General features: G+C 42.2%; 1 protein-coding gene across 9 annotated transcripts in view; it reads left to right on the top strand.

The window, feature by feature from the left end:
* Positions 1-25,105, top strand: part of ADD3 (adducin 3) — a 3,087,715-nt gene that overhangs the window by 2,740,419 nt on the left and 322,191 nt on the right. For all 9 annotated transcript variants that reach the window (XM_044055712.1, XM_044055702.1, XM_044055704.1 and 6 more), the window contains one exon: positions 13,458-13,556. In XM_044055712.1, coding sequence (XP_043911647.1) covers positions 13,458-13,556 — 99 coding nt within the window. The remainder of the gene's footprint in view (positions 1-13,457; positions 13,557-25,105) is intronic.

Genomic DNA, 25,105 nt, shown 5'->3' with positions numbered 1-25,105 from the left:
GAAAACTGGGAACTCATTACCCAGGACAAATGGGTTTTGAATATAGTTTCCCAAGGATACAGATTCTACATCCACACCCTACCAACCCCAAACGGTCGGCCAGACCTACCCCCAAATCAGTGGGCGGAGGCCCAGCTGCAGATTCTCTCTTTTCTAAGTATCAGGGGCAGGGCTATTCAACCTGTCCCAGCAGAACAAAGGGAACAAGGTTTTTATTCAAGACTTTTCCTGGTACCCAGAAAAGACAGCTCCTGGCGTCCTATCCTGGACGTCTCTATTCTAAACACCTTTCTGGTAATCCCAAAATTCGAAATGCTAACACTTCAACAGCTGCTTCCTATGCTAGGCAAAGATGCCTGGTTGGCAACCTTAGACTTAAAGGAAGCTTACCTGCACATTCCAGTAAGGGAAGCTTGCAGGAAATACCTACGCTTCAGGGCAGGCTCCATGCACTGTCAGTTCTCTGCACTTCCCTTTGGCTTATACTGCGCCCAGGGTATTCACAAAGTGTCTAGCTCCAGCCATTGCATTTTGCAGGCAGAGAAATATTCAAATATAACCATACTTGGACGATTGTCAGATTCAGGCAGAAAGCCAGCACTTGCTATTAAAACATCTGGAATTCATAAAGAAACTTCTAATCTCACTGGGGTACACCATAAACGAAAAGAAATATCACATAGTATCCTGTAAAAAGATTGTATTCCTGGGACCAAACTTGAACACAACTTCCCAGATGGCTTTCCTCACTCCAGAGAAACAAGTTTATTTGACAACCTACTTCAAACTATTGGCCCCAAAGACCCAGTTTTCTGCAAGGAAAATGTTGTAAGCCCTGGGGTTCATAGCCTCTTGCATTCTACCAATTCTATATGCAAGACTGCATATGAGGAAATTACAATGGTATCTAAAAAGCCTATGGTGTCACCACTCTCAGGACCTGGAATCAATGATTCCTATCATTCCTTGTATAAAGACAGAGCTCCTTTGGTGGGAAGAGGCCTGCTACCACAACAAGGGGCTCCCTTTTACTCTACCCTCTGCCGCCCAAACCCTAACAACAGACGCATCAGACTATGCATGGGGGCTCACTTGGCAGGGCAATGCATTCAGGGCAAATGGAACCCGAGACAGATGCACCTGCATATCAACCAAAAAGAAATGTTAGCTGTACAGAATTCCCTGAGAGCCTTCAAAGACCGCATTCTTCCAGGACACCTATTGGTAAAGACAGACAACAACACAGTTATGTGGTACATAAACAAGTAGGGGGGATCCCACTCGTACCCTCTCTGCAGACTAGCCATGGATCTGCGGAACACAGCCTTGAGCTACCAAGTGCACCTACAAGCTCAATTTCTGCCAGGTAAGCTAAATTCACTAACAGACAACCTAAGCAGAAATCTCATGGACCCACACGAATGGAAACTGGAACCAAAAATATTCAACCTCTTGAGGAACAAATGGGGGACTCCAGAGGTAGACCTGTTTGCCTCCCCTAAGAACTACCAATTGGACATATTCAGCACAAGAACTTCCCACAATCAATCTTGGAAACTGGATGCCCTGTCCTTTACCTGGGAAAGCCTGTCGGTTTATACCTTTCCCCCTCTGCCTCTCCTCTCGAAGGTTCTGCAAAAGATCAGACAGGAAAAGCCAAGGACAATACTGATTGCACCAGACTGGCCACGCCAGCACTAGTACCCCCTCTTGCGCAATATGACACTGCTGGAACCACGGCACCTGCCACAGACCCCTTCCCTGCTGTCCCAGCAGGCGGGCAAAATTCTGCACCCTCAGCTTCAAACCCTGAACCTTGCAGCCTGGCTAATTCCTTGAGCTCTCCAATAGCATCCCTCAGTAAGCAGGTGCTAGATGTCATTCTGGAGACAAAGAGGCCTAGTACTAGAAAATCCTGTGCTGAAAAGTGGAAAAGATACTGTTCTTGGAGCCAGACTTAGGGGATGGGCACAACAGTGCCCAGCTTACCTCATATTCTTCAGAACTTAATAGAAATGCTCCACAAGGGCCTATCCTCCTTGTCAATTAAAATTCATGCCCCGGCCATTTCAGCACATTATAATACTGAGCCACCCCTCTTCTCTCACCCCCTGCTAAAGCAATTCCTTAGCGGGGCCAAAAATTTAAGACCCCCCCAGGAGAGCCCCTACTCCAGCCTGGGACCTTAACTTTGTATTGGAAAAGCTCACTCTCCCTCCCGTTGAGCCAGCTGCAACTGCAGAGTTGAAATTTCTTTCTTGGAAAACGGCCTTCCTTCTAGCCATCACTTCAGCAAGAAGAGTGTCTGAATTACAGGCCCTCATGGCAGTGGAGCCCTTCATTATCTTCCTTGCAGACAGGGTTTCCCTCAGGTCCAATCCTTCCTTTATGCCCAAGGTGGTGTCTAGTGTGGCCCTAAATCAGTCCATTCATTTGCCTACTTTTTTCCCTAATCCACAAAACAAAGGAGAACGAATACTACACTCTCTGGACGTGCACAGACAACTTAGATTTTATTTGGACAGGTCTAAGCCTCTCAGAAAATCTGAACAGCTGCTAGTTGGCTTTGCTGCAGGGGCAGAGAGGAAGGCCATTTCAAAGCAAACCATTTCTAAATGGATAGCCCATTGCATTCATTTCTGCTACAAGCACCATGGAAAACCTACCCCACAGGGGATAAGATCACATTCCACCAGGGCTGCAGCTACCTCTACAGCCTTTCTCAGAGGAGTCCCTACCAGAGACATCCTAGAAGCTGCTACCTGGAGCTCTGTGCATACCTTCACCAAGCATTACCACATGTCTATTTTTTTTCTAAATCCAGAGCTGGTTTTGCCACTGCAGTCTTGCAGGGCTTAATACCTGGCCCTAATGCTCTTTAACTGCCTCCTCCCTTCCTTAGCTTTGGGAATCAACCCAAATGTGATGACTGCAACAGTGAAACACGAAGAACATAGTACAGTTGTGTACACTTACCGTAAATGTAGATGTTTGAGCGTATTCACTGTTGCAGTTCTGGTTACCCTCCCTCCAGCCCCCTGACTGCTCTTGGCTCTACCTTTCCTTCTTGTTTGGTGTATTTAAGTTTTCTGGTGTATTTGCTTTTTGATGGAGGTGTACCATAACATATAATTGCTTCCCATTGTGGGGGCACCTGACATCTGGGGCAAGAAAAACTGATGTAATGGCGTCGGCTGCATGTTTTATACACCTGATGATCTGATGTCATGAAAGAAGAGACAGCATCCAACACAGGAATCCAAGACTCTGATATTCAGGCCGACTGAGGGCTACCTGCAGGCAGATAACCCAAATGTGGTGACTGCAACAGTGAATACACTCGAACATCTACATTTATGGTAAGTGTACACAACTGTACTTTGTGCTTTCAGTTCCTTATCTGATGAGCTATACAGTTTTAAATCATCAAATGGCAAAGAGAAGATGAGAAGTCTTTACACTTTGTTGTTTTCTAAGAGCCAAATTATAGCCATGGCCTAATCTGTTAAATTGACAGCTTAATGGGTTAAGGGCAAGACAGAATAGCAGCGGTGACAGACCGTTACCCTGAAATATACCCCTTTGAATTCTTATCCCTGGGATAATAATTTGTCCTTTATCATGGCTTAATTGCAACATGGTCTGCCACTGTTTAATGGTCACTGTTATGTATTTTTTGTCAAGAATGTGGGATACTATCAAATGATTTTTTGTAGTCAATCCATGTCATACTTAGATTCTGCCCCTTTTTACAATTCTCCTCTATGACTTTATTTAACAACAAATGATCCTTTGTTCCATATGACTTTCTTTTATTGCCCTTTTGTTCTTTTGCCATAATTGAGTTTTCTTCTAAATGACTATAAACTTTGTCTGCATCAATTCCAGTGCATAGTTTTTACGTCATCAGAAGGCAAGTTATTGGTCTATATTATTTTTAAGGTAGGTTCACTCTTTAGCTGGAGCATTGTTTTTCCTTTTAGCCAGGTTGGTGTCTCTTCAGGATGTGTATGTAAATAGTTCTTACTCCTGGCTAAATCTGTGTAAAAATGATAATACTTTTAACTAGAAGTTAGGTGCTGCATCTGGGCCTGGAGTTTTCCAGTTAGAGTCTTTTCTTAACTTTGTTTCAATCTCTCTGGCTGTCACTTCATCTCATTTCATATCCTGCACCTTTAAATTTCTTATTCTTTGTTTTACTTTTTATATCCATTTAGCATATTTGTTATGTTCCCAGGATCTTCATAAATACTTCTCCAAAATATATCTATTCCTTCTTTTTTCGTTGATCTTTCAATTCCTTTTACCTTGTTTCCCAATTCTCTATAAAACTTTTTGGGTCATCAATAAATTGCTTATTTTGTACATTTCCTTTATATTTATCTGCGTATCTTCTAAGTTTATCCGCCTGTGCCGAGATTTTTAGTTTATTTGCAATAGTGCACGATAGATCCTGATCTGTTCTAATACTGCACATTGCTTTTATCACGTCTCTCTTTCTAAGTATTTTTGTTGATCTGTTTCCTCTTCTGTACTCCTCTAACAGTGACACTTCTTGTCTTAATTGCTTTATAGGTTTCTCTGTTCGGTACTTCCATGATAGTTTTCGATTTCTTCCCTTCCTTTCCCTCACTATCCTGTGTTCTTGTGGTAGAACTTTTATCAGTTATTAATTTAGCTGCATAGTAACATATCCTGTTCACTTCTGTTATATTACATGGATCTCTATGGCAGTCCTAATTACTATGTTCATTTGTTTTATCAAACGTCTGACTTTTTGGGTTTTATTGACCTTCTGCAGTCTGTTTCTTTCATTGATCTTAATTGTCTATCTCTATTAACTCAAGCAACTCTTCTCTTAGCTCATTTTCTTCTAAACTGAGGGCACATTTTTTGTTTTCCATTTCCTGCGGGCATTCTATAGAAAGCTCTATAGCATCTTCCTGTGGCACATTCTCTTCAGTTTTATCCAGTGCCATCCATTGCTCTGTCATATGGGAACTCACTGGCCTATCACTCCTCAACACTGACTGCATCAAAGTTGCCACAGTTTCCTGTTCCTTCTCTTGCTGTCCAGCTTCAAGTGAACATTTATACTGTTTTCCTGTGAAAGACTCCAAAATATCTTCATATGGCATCTGACCAGTTGCTTCCCATTCCACTGGTTTCCCCTTAATTTGGATGTCCATTGCTCTATCCTGTTGTGGTGCTTTCTGAATTAGGTTTTCTACACTGAATCCTTCACTTCACATGTACTCCATAACCTCAGTTTCTATTTCTTTAACTTCTCCATTACTAATCTCCTTTTCTACTTTTCCTTTGTCTACTTATTTTTTTGTATTGTAACATTTTCCATGTCCGGATTCCTTTGCCTGTATTTCTCTTCAAATATCTTTGACGCTACTCTTTTTGTATTGATTAGTTTTGCTTTCTCCTTTGCATAGATATTACACCATATTAAATCTCTTTCTTTCCCATGTCTCCTGATTCTTCCTGTTTCTCCTTACTTTGGGGACTTGTTCCATCATGCTGTGATGTAACCTGTGTTAGACCTGCTACACCAAATCCCTTACTTTGCAGGCACTCCATAACTTCAACTTCTATTTTTTAACTTCTGCATTACTAATCTTCTTTTCTACGTTCCCTTTTTGTGATTTTTTTAATTGTGAAACTTTCTATATCTGGATGCCTTTGCCTGTATTTTGCTTTGAATAACTTTGGGTCTGCCTTCTTTATATTGATTAATTTGGCATATGTCTTTGCATAAATATTACACCATATCAAATCTCTCCTTTTTTCTTTCCCAGTCCATATTTCTTTTTTATACTTTTCAAAAATCTGAAGGTTTTGTTCATAGGTTCATACTAGGCTATCTGCCCGAGGGCATTTACAAGCCTAGCCCATAGTTTTGTGGCTTACGCCACCCCTTTAGTATGGGGAACTATACCCATTATTTTGCTGTGCCTCTGTCGAACAGTGACACTGAGGTAATCCCTGGGGTATATCTGCGATCTCCCATCCATTGGTCAAGATTTCTCTTGAACAAGGCCAGCGAGGTGCTCTGCCTCACATATACCGGGATTTTGTTCCACAGCATAGGGAGTCTTTGGGTGATGAATCTATCCCTCCAGCACGTCCTATTAATAGCTGTGTCGAGGTTTAAGTCTCCGCCCTTGTGGCTCTGACGGATCTAGATTTTTTTGAGGTGAAGCATATTCATCAACTCTGGGTTTGACATGGCCTTGTATGTCAGGCAAAGATCACCTCTGAGCAAGCGGTGGCGACTGAATAGAGCTGGAGTTCTTTCAGTCGGGCAGCATAGGACAGATTTTTGAGACCCTTTATCCTTTTGGTGAGGAACTTTTGTGGCCTCTCCAGCTGCTGCAAGTGTCGGGTCAGATACATTCCGAATGGGGCATTGTACTCAATCATTGGTCTGATGAGTGATGAGTATAGGGAGACTATGACCTCCCTTGATCTAGATGTGAATCCCTTCATGATAAGGTGGGCAATGTAGAAGGTCTTCCTAACTACTTTAGCTACATGGGTGTCGAATGACGGGCTACTGTCAACCTGGGTCCCCAGGTCCCTGATAACTTCTTCTGTGCTCAGTGGATTGCCACCTATATGGTAGCTAGGGGTAACCTTGTTTTTCCCGAAGGGTATGACTATGCATTTTTTGGCATTTAACTTTAGGCCATGGCTCTGGCACCAGTTATCAGTTTCTGTGAGACCCTTCTGAAGGATATCTGTGTCAGATGTGTTTTTGACTACGGCGCCCAGTTTGCAGTCATCTGCAAACTTTGTCAGCCATAACCCTCCTGTGTTTGCTTGTACTTCGGAAAAGTAGATGCCAAACAAGAGTGGGCCCAGGACTGAGCCCTGTGGGACACCACTTGTGACAGGCTTTGAGTCTGACATGGCTCCAGCAACTCTGACCCTGTGGGTTCTGCACTCAGCCAGTTTGCAACCCATCTTGTGATGTATGGGTTAACATTTAAGCTGATGAGTTTTTCAATGATACCCAAGTGGGGTATTGTATCGAAGGCCTTCGCCAGATCGAGGTAGGCTGTATGGACTGCCTTTCCCTCATCAATGGCTTTGGTGACTGTTTCGAAAAAGTCAACCAAGTTTAAAAGGCATGATCTGCCTTTGACAAAGCCAAACTGGGTTGGATCCAAAGTCTGCAAATTCCCTATGTCTTTATTTATGAGGTCCATTATGATCCTCTCCATGGCTTTGCAGATAAGGCTTGTCAAGCTAATGGGCCGGTAATTTCCAGGGTCGGTGGAGGCACCGCCTTTGTGAAGTGGGACCACAGTCGCAGTGCGCCACTCCCTGGGTATGTATCCAGAGATGAGACTATGATTAAACAGCTGTCCTAGCTGTGGGTTTAATTCCTCGTTGAGTTCGTGGAGCACACAGCCGGGGACACCATCAGGTCCCATGGATGCTGTGTTTTTTGCTTTGGAGAGAGCAGTTCTCACTTGGGCGTTAGAGATGTTTGGGGGGCTGCAATCGTTTGGTATAGATATCTCTCCTTTTGGGGGAGAGAAGTTTGCACTGAACCTGTCAGCCAGTATGTTGGCAATGTCTGTAGGATCAGTAATCTTCACATCATTTTGAACTAGTTCTGAGCATATCTGGGAGTTTCCACCCAGGTTTCTAACATAGCTAAAGAAGGTCTTATGATTGTCTTTTGAGTCTTTAGCTATTTTTCTCTCAAAATTTGCTTTGGATGATTTTATGAGAGCTCTTAGTTTTTTACTTATAGTGATCAAAGGTGTCTTACCTTTTAAGGATTTTGCTCTATCTTGTAGTAGCTTCCTCCTTTTGTTGTAGAGTTTGTTTATGGCTGGGGTCCACCAGACTGGACGCTTGCCTTTGGTACAAAGAGTCTTTGTTTTGCTTGGGATTGCCTTATCCATGCAGTCCTGCAGGTGCTGGTAGAAGGCATTTGTAAGTGATTCAGCGGCTTGAGTACTGTTCTCCGCCCGGCTCGGGGCCTTAAAGGAGACCACACTAGTCTTTAGAAGTGTGAAGTCGGCTTTGAGAAGTTCTTTACTGTGGTCTTTTTATTTCAGGTGGGGTGGGATGAGGACCTCCAGCGAGATTAGTTTGTGATCTGATCTCACCAGTGAGGGGTATACTTCCGGTGTTGAACATTGTGCTCCCATGTTCGTGATGATGAGATCAAGTATGTTTTCTCCTCTTGTGGGGATGGTGACTAGTTGTTCCATGGCATTTGAGTTTATGAATTCCAGGAACGTTTGGGCTTGAGTAGTGTTCCCAGTCTATATTAGGGTAATTGAAGTCACCTAGTATGATGGTGTTTGGAGATACATTTATCCCCTCCAGTGTTTTCAGGAAAGCCATGTGAGGTTCCTGAGTTTGTGAGGGTGGCCTGTAACATGCTACAATTTGCAGAGCAGTCTTGCCTATGGTTAATTGCACCTGGATGGTCTCCGATGCATCTTGCGTTGCCACCAGTCTTGAGGTGTGGGTGTCCTTGATGAATATGGATACCCCCCCTCCTTTCTTGGTATTGTCCAGATTTTGGGGCCAGAACGCATGATATGAGGTAAAACCTGATAGTGCTGGGGTGCTCTCAGGAGCCTTGAACCAGGTTTCTGTCACAGCACAGACATCGATGTTCTCCATACTGAGAAGGGCCTCGAGTGCGTGCATTTTGAGATTTAGACTTCTGGCATTGAGCAGCATTACCCTTAGTTTTTTTCCTTTTTTGTGTTCTAGGGTGGTAGGTTTAGAATTTGAGCCTTGCCTAAAAAAGGCACTATGGGGGTGGCAAGAGCCTTTGCCAATATCCGGAATCCCAGGGGTGACAGGTGCAAGCCATCCCTTGCGAAGCAGCGTGGCTTGTCCAGCATGTCATCCCAGGCAGACAGACATTGGATCCCCTGTGAATGACACCAGAGTTTAAGCTAATTGTTAAAGCTGATCATCTTATCTCTGTATTGTGGCATCATTCTTGGTGAAGGTAGGATACTGCTCAAGGTTTATATTGTTGCACTTCCTCAGATGCTTCTTTTTCCAAACAGATCAGAGTTTCTTGATCTGTATACTGTTTTTCACAAATCTGTTGTATTAATGAACACCACTTTATATTTGAGGTTTCTGGCAGGTTTTCTTGTTGATGTATTTTTATTTCCTCTAATTTCTCTCTTAATCTTTTTGTATATCTTGTGTCTGGAAATTCTGGGCTTTTTGCATAATAGTAACAATACATAATTTCTTTCTTATTCTCAGTAGTCCACTGTACCGTCTTTATGGCTCTTCTTTGGCCTATCAGTTTTTGTGGACTGCTACTTCCTTCTACAATGGGAGGGGGGGGTGCTATCCTCCCCTGGGCCTGGTCCCAGTGTAGGAATGTTTCCATATTTTGAGGATTCTCATTTTTTTCCAGTCTTGCCACAAGTGCGCCTACCAGGATTGGGCACGTCCTTCTATTCTTATACTGCTGTATCCATAACATGACAGAGTCTGCCTCTGGTTGACTCATACATCCGCCCATTTTACAAAAGTTAGCCGCTACAGGGAAGGTACGTATGTCAGCCCACTGCATTCAGCGTACATCATCCTTAAATGGACATCTGGTATAAAGTAGATGTCAACACGCACCTATCTCAGAACCTTTCTGTCACCTGTGTGACTGCCAGCTCTGGTGGTCGCTTGCTTGGAGAAGTGACTTTTCTGTTTGTCCATGTTCAGATAAGTACCCCATAGGGGTTTTTGGCTACCTTTTTACTACTGTGTTATGGCTTAATGTCAGGTAGAAAGGGTAAGTGACGGTGTGGAAGGCAGATTCCACATAAAGACTCGCATGAGCTCTGCCTATTCTGTCTAGGCCAAGATCATGACCACATCACTTGTGAAATCTATTAGACATTTGTTGTATCTAGAGAATCAGTGCTTGAAACACTTTGCCAAAGACATGGATCCAACGTAAGGAAACTCGGAAGAGCCGCCCACAAAAAAGGCCAAGAAATCTCAGCCCGATCCTACTGCTGCTCCCTCTATTCTGACCATACCTGTTGAGGCTGGTGATGGCCCGGAGTCCTTGAGTCGAAATCCGCGGACATTCTACTGATGAATGCCTGGTGGGAAGCCCTCAAAGAAACCGCTAGCATATCCCAGAGGGGGTCGCAGGAGTCCAACTCAGGTGCCGGAAGGGAACCAAGGCTTATTTGCAAGGGCCCACATGACATTTTCCAAATAGTCATCCATGAAGACGTTATTTATGATATTTTGGATTGCCATCCAGCCCTCCCTCACTACATTGCATTATGGACATGTCTATATCTGATGCTCCCAAAAAGAAGAAGCAAAAATCAAAACATATTGTTCCTTCTCAACCACCCGTACCATCTGACCAGGTGCCTGACTGGACAGGCCTTTACTCAGGGCCTACTTAATGCCTTCCTTGCATTATGCTAGGCCTCTGCCCAGGCCCCTTCAGTCTCTACACCTAAGGGCAAATTAGTACATTATATTTCCTCAGAAGAATTGGTTTCTTCAGGGAATTAATCCCTAACTTACACATCCCAAATTGCCTCCCCTCTGGGGTATGCTTCTCCAGAGGGAGGAGTCAAATGGAATGGATTCCCCAGGGGAAGGCATTACCTTTGAGGAAGCAGTAGTGCACATGAAGGACTTGTTTAAGTGGAACTGCAGTCAGGTTACTGAGACCCAAAAGCAGTATTATGACCTCTTACAAATGGAGTTCCCTAATCCATCTTCAGTTCCTCCTGTGCATCCTGCCTTTTTAGATGCCTTCCTGGCTGCCTCTGCAGCCCCAGACTGACAGCCCCCTGCACCAAAGTGCCCAGACAGATTTTATTACGTCCCTGAAGATGCAAAATTCCACTTCAAGGCCCCTTCTGCAGACCCTTTCCTGATTTCTGTGGTGGCAGATAAAACTTCCAAACTTCTGCTTTCTACTTCCCTCCTTCCTTCAGATAAGGAAAGCAGAATAATGGAAAAACTGGGTGAACATAAACTACCAAACTCATATTGCCAAATATTCCTTGGCTCTTCTTACTGATGCTATTAAAAACAGTAGTTGGTTGACCTCCCGGATTCCCCTATCAAAGATTAGGTCTCTAGTCTGTTAAATTCCTACAGTCAAATAACTAGACACTCCATTAAGTGTAGTTATGATGCAGTGGAGGCTTCATCAAGGGCTGCGGCCTCAGGTTGTGTCATCAGGAGATATTCCTGGCTTAGGCCACAGCCTCTGCCTGATGACATTAAGTCAAAACTCGTGGGCGCTCCCTTGGATAACAAGGCTTTGTTTGGTTCAACGGCTGCCGTACTCTTTAAGGCCCTTAAGGTAGAGGACAAAGAGCTCCAGGACTTCAGGCACATATTTGTCTCCCCAGTTCCCCTGCTTCCATAGGAACTGTCCAGCTAAAACTGGATTTATGAGAAAGCCTTCCAGACATGTGCCATCCAAAGGGAAAAAAGATTCAAGGAAGTAGACCCCCTTCAGGTCTTCTCCCTCTGCTCCATTTCAAAAACAGCCTTTTCAGGCCAAGCCTGGTAGTCTGCAACTACCAGGCATTAAGCCCAGACACCCCCTCTCCATGCATTTGTCCCTGTCTTTCCCTGCTTGGAAACAGGTTACCCAAGACTCTTGGGTCCTCTCAGTAATAAAACTAGGTTATTTCATGGTGTGGGAAACCAGACCTAGGCATTCTTCAACCCCCTCAAGACCAAATGTCTTCCTTTCTCCCAGTTCTGCAGAATCTCCTCTCTCAATGCAGGATTTAAGAGGTACCTCCACAATCAAGAAGGAAAAGATTCTACTCCAGGATGTTCCTGGTCTCCAGGAATGAAGGTTCCTGGAGACCTATCTTGGATTTGTCCCATCTAAACACATTCCTAAAGGTCCCTTCCTTTCGGATGATAACCCTTCCTACTGTCCAAGGCGTGATCCTCCCTCAAGCCTTCATGGTGTCCTTGGATACAGAAGATGCTTACTTACATATTCCAATCCATCCTTCTTTCAGGAAATTCCTTTGTTTCTCAGTGGTTCTGCACATTTTCAGTTTTGTGCTTTGCCATTTGGTCTCTCTATGTCCCCAAGAGTGTTCACAAAGTATCTAGCCCCAGTCGTTGCCTTTCCCTACCTGGACAATATTCTCATCCAGGTATCATCCCCACAGTTGGTCCAACAACATCTAGACTTCACCATCACCCTCCTGAGGCATTGGAGGTTCACTATAAACCTTCACAAATCCTGCCTGACACCCTCTCAAGATCATGTATTCTTAGGATGCAGGATTTTAACAGGACAAATGATAGCCTGTCTCCCTCCAGACAAAATCCTGTCCCTCACATCCTATTTCCAGAAGATTCTCCCTCTCCAAGCACTGTCAGCCAGGGAGTTTCTGAGCCTCGTGGGATTCATGGCCTCCACCATTCTCATGGTACACTTTGCAAGACTACACATAAGGAACTTACAGTGGTACTTGAAAATCTGGAAACAACACCTGCACCCTCTGGAGTTTATGGTACCCCTGCTTCCCTGCCGTTCCAGAGGACTGAATTGATGGATTGCACAGATCTCTGCCAATCCAGGTCTTCTCCTGCAACCCCTTCCCCCCAACCAGGATCTGTAGACAGATGCTTCAAACTCAGTTTGGGGTGTAACCTTAGGAGAATGGAGAGTGAGAGACATTTGGACATTGGGCCAATAGAGGGAACACATCATTATCAAGGAAATGAGAGCCTTGATTTTGGCCCTCCAAATCTTCAAGGATTGGATTCTACTAGGTGTGCTGAGATTCTACTAGGTGTGCTGAGATGGTACACAGACAATACCACTGTGCTGTGGTACATCAACAAAAGGGGGGGGGGCAAAGTCCTACCTGCTATGCAGATAGACCCTAAAGGCTTGGGAAATCGCCTAACAGAGACATGTAAACCTCCTCTTAATCTTAGGGCATGAATGTACATAGACTGTAGCCCATGCATTAGTTATGTAACTGATACAGGACCCTTTGTAGAAAATTGTGAGTTTAAAAGAAGCAGAGATAACTCAATGTAACATTTATTAGTAAATATGTGACCATGGTCTTTATTCTTGTGTAGTTTTCATTTTAGTATTTTTTCTGTTCTTTGGTTGTGTACTTTTATGCATTAGTGGCATGTTTTATCATTTTGTGTTGTAAATAGTAGCTGATAAAAACAGCTGTGGTATCATAACAGGCTGATGTGATTTCTGAAAAAAAAAACCTCAGATGTCCTGCAAAAGGCCACTCTAACTTTTCAAAGTATTTGCATGTTTCAGTATTGATGGAATCTATGTACTTTGCATTTTTTATTAATATGAGCAGTTTAAGCAGTCATTAGCTACAGTGTTGTGTATGGAAGTGAGTGATGATTCCTTCACTTGAATTTTTTTCCTGGCGGTAATCCTCATTTTTCTTTTCTAGGTATTAGTGTTAAGAAACCATGGTATACTAGCACTTGGCGAATCCATAGAAGAGGCCTTTAACTACCATATCCTTGCCCAGGAGGTCTGTGAGATACAGGTAAGGGACCTTATAATGCAAAACTGTGAACAGCTTGCTATTTTTTTTACATAGACTGAGCCATGTTTTTGATTCTTGTTAGTAGTACGCATCAGCATCATGGGTGCGATATAGTTTAAGTGCGTGGAAAGATGCTGATGCTTATTTATGCTTCCGTTTGAGTTAACAACTTTTTCTTATACGTTTATAGGCAAGTACTAGGCTAGCTGCCCTTGCAGGCCATTTTACGCCTAGCCAATATCACTCTCGACACTTGAATTAACCTATCCTATTTAGTGATAGATTGACCTTATCCATCCCATAGTTAATAATTATATGTTATAGCTAGTGTGAATAATCTGGATCGTACCATAATAATCTGTGGGGAGCCATGCAGAGGATAAAGAATTTAGGAGCTGCATCTGTCCATTAGTAGTACAGGCAGTCCTGGGATAAATTTTCTATTACTCATCCATAGATCCAAATTGCTGTTGAATATGGAGAGGGATGAGCTTTGTTTACATAGAAGGGGACTCTGTTCCAGAGCAGCAGTATCCTCTACAGGATATACCTGTCCCTTCAAAACATTCTCTTGATGTTTAGAGTCCTAGATCAAGTATTTCTGATGCCGTTTGACTTGCTGATATGTAGTAGGTCCATCAGTATTGGGTTGGAGGATACTTTGTATGTTAAACACAGGTCACCTCTTAGCAGTCTGTAGGATACCAAGTATAGTGACAGGCCTTTGTCAGTCCATGTAGGACATATTGTTTAAGCTTTGTATTTTATTAGGTTCATAGATATGTACTACGCTAGCTGTCCTTGTGGGTCATTTTAAGTCTAGCCAATTTTCCCTTTTCTGCTCAAATTAGCCTATCCTGTTTGGTTAAAGATTGGCTTTTAGCCATCCTGTGGTCGATAATTATACATTACCCCTAATGAGAATAACTGGGGTCATTTTACCTTTTTTCATTAACTTTTAATAATTAACTCTAGGGGCTTTCCAGTTGGAGCATGTATCTATACAGATACATGCCAAAGTGGACATTATACTCTCTAATTGACCTAAAGAGGGCTCAGTAAAGGTGGACAATGGCATCAGTAGATCTAGTCACAATTGCTTTGTTTATAAGCTGTGCAGTATACAAAGATTTTTTTTTTTATGACAGTGGATACATTTAGGTCACTGTCCACATAAGTTCCAAAATCCAGAACAATTGAGTTGATTCTTAGGGGTGTATTGTCAGTGTGGTACTTCCCCAGGGTAGTTGACTTCCCAAGAGATATTATAATGCATTTTTATCATTTAATTTCAGTCCATGATTCTGACACCAGTAATTCATTTGGTAGAAACCTCCCTGCATCATGGTTAAGTCTTTTGGGGACTCAGTGATTACTCCTAGCTTGTAGTCATCTGCACACTTGGTTAGCTTTTACTTCAGAGAAGTAGATACCTAACAGTAGCAGCCCCAGTATTGAACCCTGGTGGCTTTCAGTGGTGATTGGTCTTTGCAGAGGTAGCATCTCCTGTGTCCTATCTGTGAACCAGTTTGCAGTCCAGCAGGTGACAGTGGGGTTTATTCCCAGTTTATTTAGCTTTTCTATTGTGTCTGAGTGGGGCATTGTGTCAATAGCTTTGGCCTAACGAAGGTGCGTGGTATGCACTGTTTTATCTGTTGCTTTGGTGATCTTTTCAAACAAATACACCAGTTGAATGTAAGCATTATATATAGTAAAGTACAGGAATGGGGGAATTCCCCACATTAAAGTGATGCATAGGTGGGATTTGTTTTTGCAACTACAAGGATTACAGTGACGGTTCCCAAACATTTAACAGGTACTTAGGAAAGGTTGTAAATGTTTTACAAAAACATCAACCAGTTTTACAAATGGATTCATAGCTGCAGCAAGCTTTGCCCCAGAGAATAATCATTTCTTATAGGAACACCAGGAGTATATCAGACCATTTAGTCTCACCTAAGGTGGGGTGAGTTCTGAGAAGTGCTCTGACTGCTGTGCTTGCTCTTGCATTATAGAGGGTACAAATAATAGTCATTTTGAAAAGTATGTTTGATTGCAATGTAGTGGTTGTATACTCTACATTTTGAAAGATATGTTTGATTGTAATGCAGTGGTTGTACTTTACATTTGGAAAAATACATTTGATTGTAATACAGTGGTTGTTCTCTACATCCGTAGCACGACAAATACTTTCATTCTTAGGATGGCTAAATTTATAGCATGCTTCACTTAAAAGTCCTTTCTACTATGTCACAGAATTTGATTAAAAAGAAATAGAAAGAAGAAAAGTTTTTTTAAGACTTGTGACACTTGTAGAATCAAATGAGATTAATAATGACCTTATTTGGAAGTATTTTAGAGTTTTCTTGCTGTTAAAGTAAAGCTGCCTTCTGATTGTTGTATAAATTAGATTGTTACAGTCTGTCACACATTTATAAGTGTATACTAGGCTAATAACTATTGGAGTCTTTATACGCCTAGCCAAACATCCCAAATGTATCCAGCACATTTATGCCTTTGAGGTTATTTTAAGGGTTAGTGCAGAAATTACAGGCTGCATCTGTCCATTAGAGAGACAAGTGCTGGACCTAGGGTGTAGTTTTGATTTCCCATCAGCTGGTTCAAATTTCTCTTGAAGAGGTTTAAAGTGCTCTGCTTCACAACAAGCCTGTTTCACAGAAGGGGAATTCTCTAAGATACATACCTGTCCCTCCAACATTTCCTATTTATGTTGCATGCAAATTGTAAATGCCTAGAGCAAGGAATTCTAATGATGCTCATTTTGAGGATACGCTAAATGTCCATCAGAGTGAGATCCATGTTTTCCTTGTGCTCAAGCATAGACCACCTCTCAGTGGTCTGTAGGAAATACAGTATAGAGATAAAAGAGGGCTGAGGGACTCAAACTCTGCACCATAGAAACTACAGCTCACAACCTTAACATCTACACCCAACAGCCAGCTCTTGTAGGTGCAGGGACTTCAGTGTTTGCATGTTGGTAATTCACTTAGAATGCATCTTTAAAGGGCTCAAGTTAAGATGTGCAGTCTCTGAATGCTTTCCCTTTCAGGAAGAAGGACTTCTAGAAGGTCACTAAGAAAATTCCCGCCATGTAATTAATAGTACCCCCAAAAGTGATACCTTTTATAGAAGACCAAGAAGACTGAGAGGAGTTACCCTCATAGTCAGAATCTGGCCCTAGTAGGGAAGCAGTCTGAGCAACAGAAAGCTTTCTGTTCTTCAGAGGACATTGGTAGAGGAGGATCTCTTTTTCCTTTCTTCACAAAACTTTGAAGGTAGCAGCAAAGATTGTAACTTGCAGATTGATGTTGGGACTGACATTGGTTGCAGTTTTGAGTGTCTTTTTCAATTATTTTAAAGTATTCACTTAACAGTTTGGAGTCAGAGGAGAGTGGAAAAGTAGGCTGCAATGTAAAGGACCCGCAACAGTTCTAAATTTTATTTTTATTTTTATTTTACATTTGTTGACTGGGCTAGTCTAACTGGATATATGTCAATTTTCAGTAGAGGCCAGAGGAGAAAAGCTCCGAGACAATAACAAGGACAGAAAAAAGAAAACATTTATACAAATAATCTGCAAGAAATAGCAATTACAAAAAAATAATTGTATAGTCCCCGAGGAAAAAAGTTAAATACAAGAATAATTACATGAGTAAACAATTGATTGCCAGTAAAAAATAATTTTTTTTTTTGACAGCCAAAAAAGAAAAAAAAAATAGTTCTAGTTCAGTTTCAGTAAGCATAAAAATACAAAATAAAAATAGCATAGTGGGGAGATACAAAAAAGAGAGCAAGAAGTTTAAAACATGCCATATATGGAAGGTAGAGGAGTTTCAGCAAAAGAAATCCAGTTTGAAAGTTAGAGTAGAAAGAGGAGAAATAAGTATCAGTCAGGCTGAGAGCAGGGGCAAAGCCATTTGGTTTTAATGAAGTTTTTCAGCTGATTCTTGAAAAGGTTGGTGGAAGTAAGGGATGTGATCTCAGTTGGAAGTTTGTTCCAGGAATTGCCAACTGCATTAGAGAATAGGCAGTCTCCAGCTTTGTTAAAGGATTTGGTAGTGGCAACTTGTAGTTTTTTAGCTGATCTTAGGGTAGGAAGGTTTTTATAAGAATTTACTAGGTTAACATAGTATGGGAGTGTTTGAAGGATGATGTAAAATCTTGTGAATAAAAATGAGTTGCTGGTAAACTAGTTGGTTTTGTACTTCCAGCCATCCGAGATGTCTAAGGTTGTCAGAGATATCAAATCCTCCTTTGTTGCTAGAGATCAATGCAACTTCTTGAGAGTGTCTTCTTGCTTGCATTCTAAATCCTTTTATTGAATGAGCAGCATCCCCAAGTGAAATGTGATCTACCCCAGTTCTGCAGTAGAAACCATCAGTTTAACCTTTATTTTTAAAAGAACCTGAACTGACATTAGGCGAGTCACATTTTGATACCTTGTCAACCAGCTTACTGATTTCTGTTTTTGGAGCTGTCGGTGGAGAAACCTAATCTTTCACTGAACTCAACAATAACTCAGAATGTTCATAGTGTTTCACTGTTGCAGTCATTACAATTGGGTTATCCTGCTGGCAGGCTACCCGCAGTCGGCCTGAGTTCCAAAGTCTAGGTTCGGCATCGGTTGCTGTCGCCTTCTCCCTGACGTCGGTGCACCAGGGGTATAAAAGATGCAGCCGACGCCATTTTCTTCAGTCTTTCTTGCCGCGCGGTGCCCAAAGCAAAGGCAGTTCGCAAGTGCCGGTCGGCCGACTCCTGAGATTTTCAAATTCGAATTTCAGATCCGAAGTCTTCATTAAAGCTAAGTACCCCATTGGGGAAAATTTTTTCTTGCTCCAGACTGATGTCAGAAAAAGTTAAGAATTGTATTTCTTGTGGGAAGCAAATACCTCATAAAGATTTTCATTCTTACTGTATTCCTTGCCTAGGCCTTGACCACGACGTTGCTAGTTGTCAGTTTTGTGTTAGATTTAACCTACGCACTATTAAGTGTCAGTACGATTTTGCATTTCATTATTTTGGCAGAAGATTTAACTATATAATGCCGTCGGAGCAATCGACTACCGGAGTTTATAAAAAGTGCAAAGAAAAGGACAGGCACCCAAGGTCCAAAACCAACGACGAGGCTTCTGCTAGGCCTGTCGCCAGTTCGCCGGTTCTCAGTGAGGCGCTTTCACAGTCCCTGATGCTCGCTACCTCAGAGCCACAGGCCGCTTCCGACTGCCACGTAGAGCCGACTAGGCCACTGGAAACTCAAGGTACTGGACACTTGGAAACTATTTCCTCAGATGTGTCTGGAGCCGCTGAGCAGGCATCAGCTTCTGAGGGTGTTTTCAGGCCTACACAGTTATATGTAAAACCAACTTCAGCTTCAAAGGCAAAGACTAAAGCAGCTCTAAAGACAAAGAAAAAAGTACAGCATTCTCCTGGACAGGCCTCCATGCCTAAAAAAACAGATGCTTAAAATGGCCGAAGACCTAATTACTTTGAGCAGGGGTTCCCATCCCCCTCCTGATAAGAGGCCTAGGCAAGAGATAGAATATGCATCTTCAGATCAGGTTTCCATTTCCTCTGATTCCTCTTCTGACCAGGAATATTCTCTTCCTTCCTATGAGGATTCTGATGCTGAAGAATCTATTTCTTCAGCCTCTCCTCCTGAGGATTATTCTTGTGGGGAAACCCTGCATACTCTGAGGGAGCATTTCCACTGGGAGAGCCAAGATTACTCAGAATCCAAGAAAAGGCTCAGAGACTTCCTTTTATTACCTCAGCACAGGCCCCTTGCTATTCCTCCTGTTTTAGACATTGTAGATGATGTATTTTCAGAGTCTGGACTGTCTCCTGACTCTTTGCCACCAGCTCCTGTTAAGCCAGACAGATACTACAGGGTTCCTGATTCGCATCAATTTCTTTATAAAAACCCTGCTGCAGACCCAGAAACTATCTCTCAGGGTCCCAAAGGGGTCAAAGCGTCCACTGCAAAAAACCCTATACCCTCTGATATGGATTCAAGGGCCCTGGACAGATGGGGGAAAAAGATTTATACTTCTGCTACCTTGGCGGTAAGAGCTTTAAATTGTCAATTGCTTAAATATCAGCAGTATCTAATGTCACTGCTTAAACAAAAAATGTTGACAAATTCAGAATGTGCAGAAAACAAAGAAATGTAGGATTTATTGCATGCTGCTGAACAAGTAGGAAAGCATACTTTGCAATGTTGTTTTGATTCTCTAGAGGCCTCTTGCAGGGCCGCTGTTACAGGGTCTGTCATTTGGAGACATACTTGGTTAAAAGAACAGAATCTGCCCGATCATGTTAAAGCAAAATTATTAGATCCTCCACTACAACATGATACCTTGTTTGGGGTTAAAGCAGAAGAGGTTTTGAAGAAAATGGAAGACAAAGCTAAATCTATGCAAACAATCAAGGATTTCTTACAGGTACAGCCTCCCAGATTTAGCAGGAACTGGCCTGCAAAGAATTGGTCCTTTCCAGTGTCAGACAGACCACAAAGAGGTAGATACAGATGCCCCAGAGGCATATCACAGCCCCAAGGCTCATACAGGCATAAACAATGGAGTGCTTCAACCTCCAAAAGTGGAGAAGAAAAATCACAGCCATACAGGAAACAATGACTTTCCCTTGCCAGCACCAAGCACTTATCTTCTGGCAGCTCCCTTGGGGGGAAAACTAGCACTTTTTGCTCAAAATTGGCACATGATCACTCAGGACAAATGGGTCTTAAATATCGTATCTCAGGGCTACAGGTTCCATTTTCACACCCTGCCAAGGCCAAACGGTATGCCAGACCTGCCACGAAATCAATGGGCAGAGACACAAAAACAAGTTTCATCCCTCATGGACATGAGGGCCATTCAGCAAGTACCACAGCAAGAGCAGGGACGAGGATTTTACTCAAGGCTATTCTTGGTGCCCAGAAAGGACAAAACCTGGAGACCAATACTGGACCTGTCTATCCTGAACACATTCCTGGACATTCCAAAATTCAAAATGTTAACTCTGCAGCAGCTTCTACCCATGCTGGGCAAGAAGGCTTGGCTTGTGACTTTAAATCTAAAAGAGGCATACCTGCATGTCCCAATCAGACAATCATGCAGAAGATACCTCAGATTTATAGCTGGCTCAATGCATTACCAATTCTCTGCACTGCCCCTTGGCTTATCTACTGTGCCCAGGGTCTTCACAAAGTGCCTGGCACCAGTAATTACTTTTTGCAGACAAAGAGGAATTCAAATATATCCTTACTTGGACGACTGCCTTATTCAAGTAGAGAACAAGGACACTCTACTACAGCATCTGGCATTTGTAAAAACATTACTAGCAGGCCTAGGGTACACAGTAAAGAAAAGAAATTAAAACTCGTACCCTCTCAAGAGATAATATTCCTGGGTGCAAGCTTAAATACAACCGCCCATATGGCTTATCTCATGCTAGACAAACACAGACAACTGACTACTTATTTCAAAATATTGGGAACAAAGACCCAGTTATCTGCAAGAAAAATTCTGCAGGCTTTAGGCTTCATGGCATCCTGCATTCTGCTAATTCCATATGCAAGACTGCATATGAGGAAACTTCAATGGTATCTAAAAAGTGTTTGGACTCAACATTGCCACAGCTTGGAAACAATAATTACCCTAATTTCCTGCCTGCAACAGGAGTTTCAATGGTGGGCAAAAGCCTGTCACCACAACACGGGACAGTCATTCACCTTACCCATAGCTAGGCAGACATTGACAACAGATGCATCAGATTATGCCTGGGGGGCACATATGGCAGGAAGATGTATTCAGGGCACATGGTCCGCAAGTCAAATGCATCTACATATCAATCAAAAAGAGATGCTAGCAGTTCAAAATGTCCTGACAGCCTTCAAGGATCTACTTCATCCAGGACAACTACTGATAAAGACGGACAATACCACAGTCACGTGGTACATAAACAAGCAAGGGGGCACACATTCCCACCCACTCTGCAGACTAGCCATGAACTTGTGGGACACAGCATTGACTTACCAAGTACATCTGCAAGCACAATTCCTGCCAGGAAGGATAAATACTCTGGCAGACAAACTAAGCAGAAACCTAATGGATCCCCAAGAGTGGAAATTGGATCCACAAGTCTTCAGCATGATAACAAGGAACTCGGGATGCCCGGACATAGACCTATTTGCCTCTCCTCACAATTGCCAACTACAAAGATTCTGCACAAGGACTTATCACAAGCAAGCATGGAAAGTGGATGCTCCATCTTTCAGCTGGAAAAAACTAACAGTATATGCCTATCCTCCTATGCCTCTCCTCCCCAAGGTACTCCTCAAGTTCAGACAAGAGAAGCCAAAAGTGATTCTGATTGCCCCAGACTGGCCCCGCCATCACTGGTACCCAATCCTAAAGAGCTTGTCCCAATGCCCAGCTTGGACACTACCTCAAATTCCTCACTTATTGACTCAACAAGACAGTCAGATACTGCCAACTCAGGACCCTAAACCTGGTAGCATGGCGGATAATGTAGCCATTCAAGACACACCTCTTTCTAAAGCAGTTATGGATGTTATTTTGGAGGCCAGGAGCCCAACACCAGAAAATCTTATGCAGAAAAATGGAAGAGATTCTGTGCTTGGAACCAGGCACAAGGTTTTGACACGATTGTTCCAAATATTCCTCAGATTTTGCAATACTTAACTGAGATGCTGGATAAAGGCCTTTCCTTTTCATCCATTAAAATTCATGCCTCTGCCATTTTAGCTCATTGCAATACAGAACCACCTATTTTGTCTCATCCATTACTAAGGCAGTACCTCAGAGGGGCCAAAAACATAAGACCCCCAAAGAGAGCACTAATACCTGCATGGGACCTCAACTATGTCTTGGAAAAACTTACACTGTCTCCTTTTGAGCCAGCCTCTGCAGCTGATATAAAATTCTTATCCTGGAAAACAGCTCTGCTCCTAGCAATAACCTCCGCTAGACAAGTCTTAGAGTTACAGGCACTCTTGGCTGTGGAACCTTTTATCATTTTCCATCCTGACAGGGTTTCTCTGAGGACAAACCCTACATTTATGCCTAAGGTAGTGACCAGTGTGGCCCTTAATCAAACAATTCACTTGCCTACCTTTTACCCAAACCCACAGAATAAGGGTGAGAGACTTCTTCATTCTTTGGAGATTCACAGACAGCTACGCTTCGACTTGGACAGAACCAAAGCTTTCAGAAAGACTGAACAACTTCTAGTAGCATATGCTGCAGGATCACAAGGAAAGCCTATCTCAAAGCAGACTATTTCAAAGTAGATAGGCCACTGCGTTCGTTTCTGCTATTCACAGCATGGCAAATCAGTGCCTAAGGGCATTAGGCCACATTCCACCAGAGCAGCAGCCATTTCAGCAGCCTTCCTCAGAGGAGTACCAACCAAAGACATCTTAGAGGCTGCAAATTGGAGTTCAGTGCATAGTTTTACAAAGCACTGTCACTTACCTCTCTATTCTAAATCCAGGGCAGGCTTTGCCACTGTAGTTCTGCAGGGCCTAATAGCCTCTCCTAATCCTATTTAGCACTAGTCTCCCAACTACAGCTTTGGGATTCAACCCAATTGTAATGAGTGCAACAGTGAAACACGATGAACATAGTACAGTTGTGTACCTACCATAAATGTAGATGGTCGAGTGTATTCACTGTTGCAGTCCAGGTTACCCTCCCTCTATCCCCCTTTTCCTTGCTGGGACTTATCTGTACTTCTCTATTCTATACAACCTATGTGGTGTATTTGCTTGTAGATGAAGGAAAAGTTGATTTTTGGTTATGCATGCTTTTTGGCATTAGTGAACCTACCATTTTAGGGTCACCTGACATCTGGGGCAAGAAAAACTGAAGAAAACCCCTGGCACACTGACGTCAGGGAGGAGGCGACAGCAAACGACGCCGAACCTAGACTTTGGAACTCAGGTCGACTGCGGGTAGCCTGCCAGCAGGATAACCCAATTGTAATAATTGCAACAGTGAATTCACTCGAACATCTACATTTATGGTAGGTACACAACTGTACTTTTCTTTTCTCAGATGCTATCACTTCTTTAGAATGTTTCTCAGAGTTTTTTTTTTTCTTTCATTTTGTGTTTTGAAGTTTCCTTACCTTTTCGAGATTTTCTTTTTAGATTTTCTAACTACTTTTTCATCGATATATGGTGCTAATGTCTTAAGCCATCTAAGTCTGGTGGTTTTAATGAACTTTGAACACAACTGACAGCCTTTTGCATCATAGCCCCTACAAAATGACACCAACTGCAGAAGACTTTTGGGGGTTATTGCAAACCACAGGTAGACTTAATAACAGACTCTGCAGGAGAAGACGTGTTTAAGCAAAGTCAAGAAAATGTGGGGTTCTCAAAACATTTGTGGAGCTGTAGAAGGTAAAGGTACATGGATGAGTTTAAGATGCTCCTTTATGGACACACCACTGAATGACCAATAGTTTATTGACAGTTAGAAAAAATTATGAAGAGGGTGCCTACCAGTACTGTTTACATATGTCAGCCACATTCACATGCATTAGTACCTTCACTGGCACAGTACTAGCAGGGAAGAAAACTGCTAAGGAAATTGTCAGCATACGCAATTCATGTGATAAGTAAACCCCAAATGTTATAATTTACTGTTATAGCAATGTCTCCTTAAAGGTCTAGTGTTATGCAGGTATCTCACATAATTGTACTATTTGCAGCTGTAGTCCATGAAGTTATTGCTCGTTAAGTCTTTTTTGCAGTGCCCTTTTAACTGGCGGTCTTGTATGAATTATTGGGTGGTGAGTAAACATCAAATGTTACAAGTAACTGTTATAGTGACCCTCCCTGGAGTTAAACTAACTGTAAAAAGTTACTGAGTGCAAATACATTTAAAAAAGGTTGTAACACACTCAAGAACCCAAGTGCAGATAAAAACATGTACTGAAATAACCAAAGAATAGTCAGCGACCAGGAACAGAGCCAAAATGTAATAAGTCACTCAATTTAAACGTTAATACTGTATGTATATATATATATATATATATATATATATATATATATATATATATATAAATCAGTAAAACCAATAAAACATCAAGCGCTTTCATCTCCGCATTCAGAGACGTCATCAAGATAAAGAACAGTCACTGAATAAGCCATTTAAGTAACACACACCCAAGTGTAAACCAATCAAAAAATGAGATTCATAAATTAAGTATCAGGACGCGTACAATTGCAATCGTTCAGAATTAAAATATTTAAAAACAGTAAATAGATCAAATATAAAAAGCATGCTAAACCAATGTGGCACCCATTCATATCCTACAATAATGTGGCAACCATCTATATAAAAAAATACTAAAAATCATTAAATAAAAACTTTTTAAACCTCTGAATAAATAAAAACCTAAACACATAAATGCATCAGTTATGAACACTGACATCTCGGCATGTGAATGTAAATAAGAATATACACTTCAATACCTTATTAATAAATACTATAAAA

Source organism: Protopterus annectens, chromosome 14.part0 (assembly GCF_019279795.1).
Source record: "Protopterus annectens isolate FY-2018-M chromosome 14.part0, PAN1.0, whole genome shotgun sequence".
Classification (NCBI taxonomy): domain Eukaryota; kingdom Metazoa; phylum Chordata; order Ceratodontiformes; family Protopteridae; genus Protopterus; species Protopterus annectens.
Note: the sequence above shows the minus strand (reverse complement) of the source record. Positions and strands in the feature narration are given on the sequence as shown.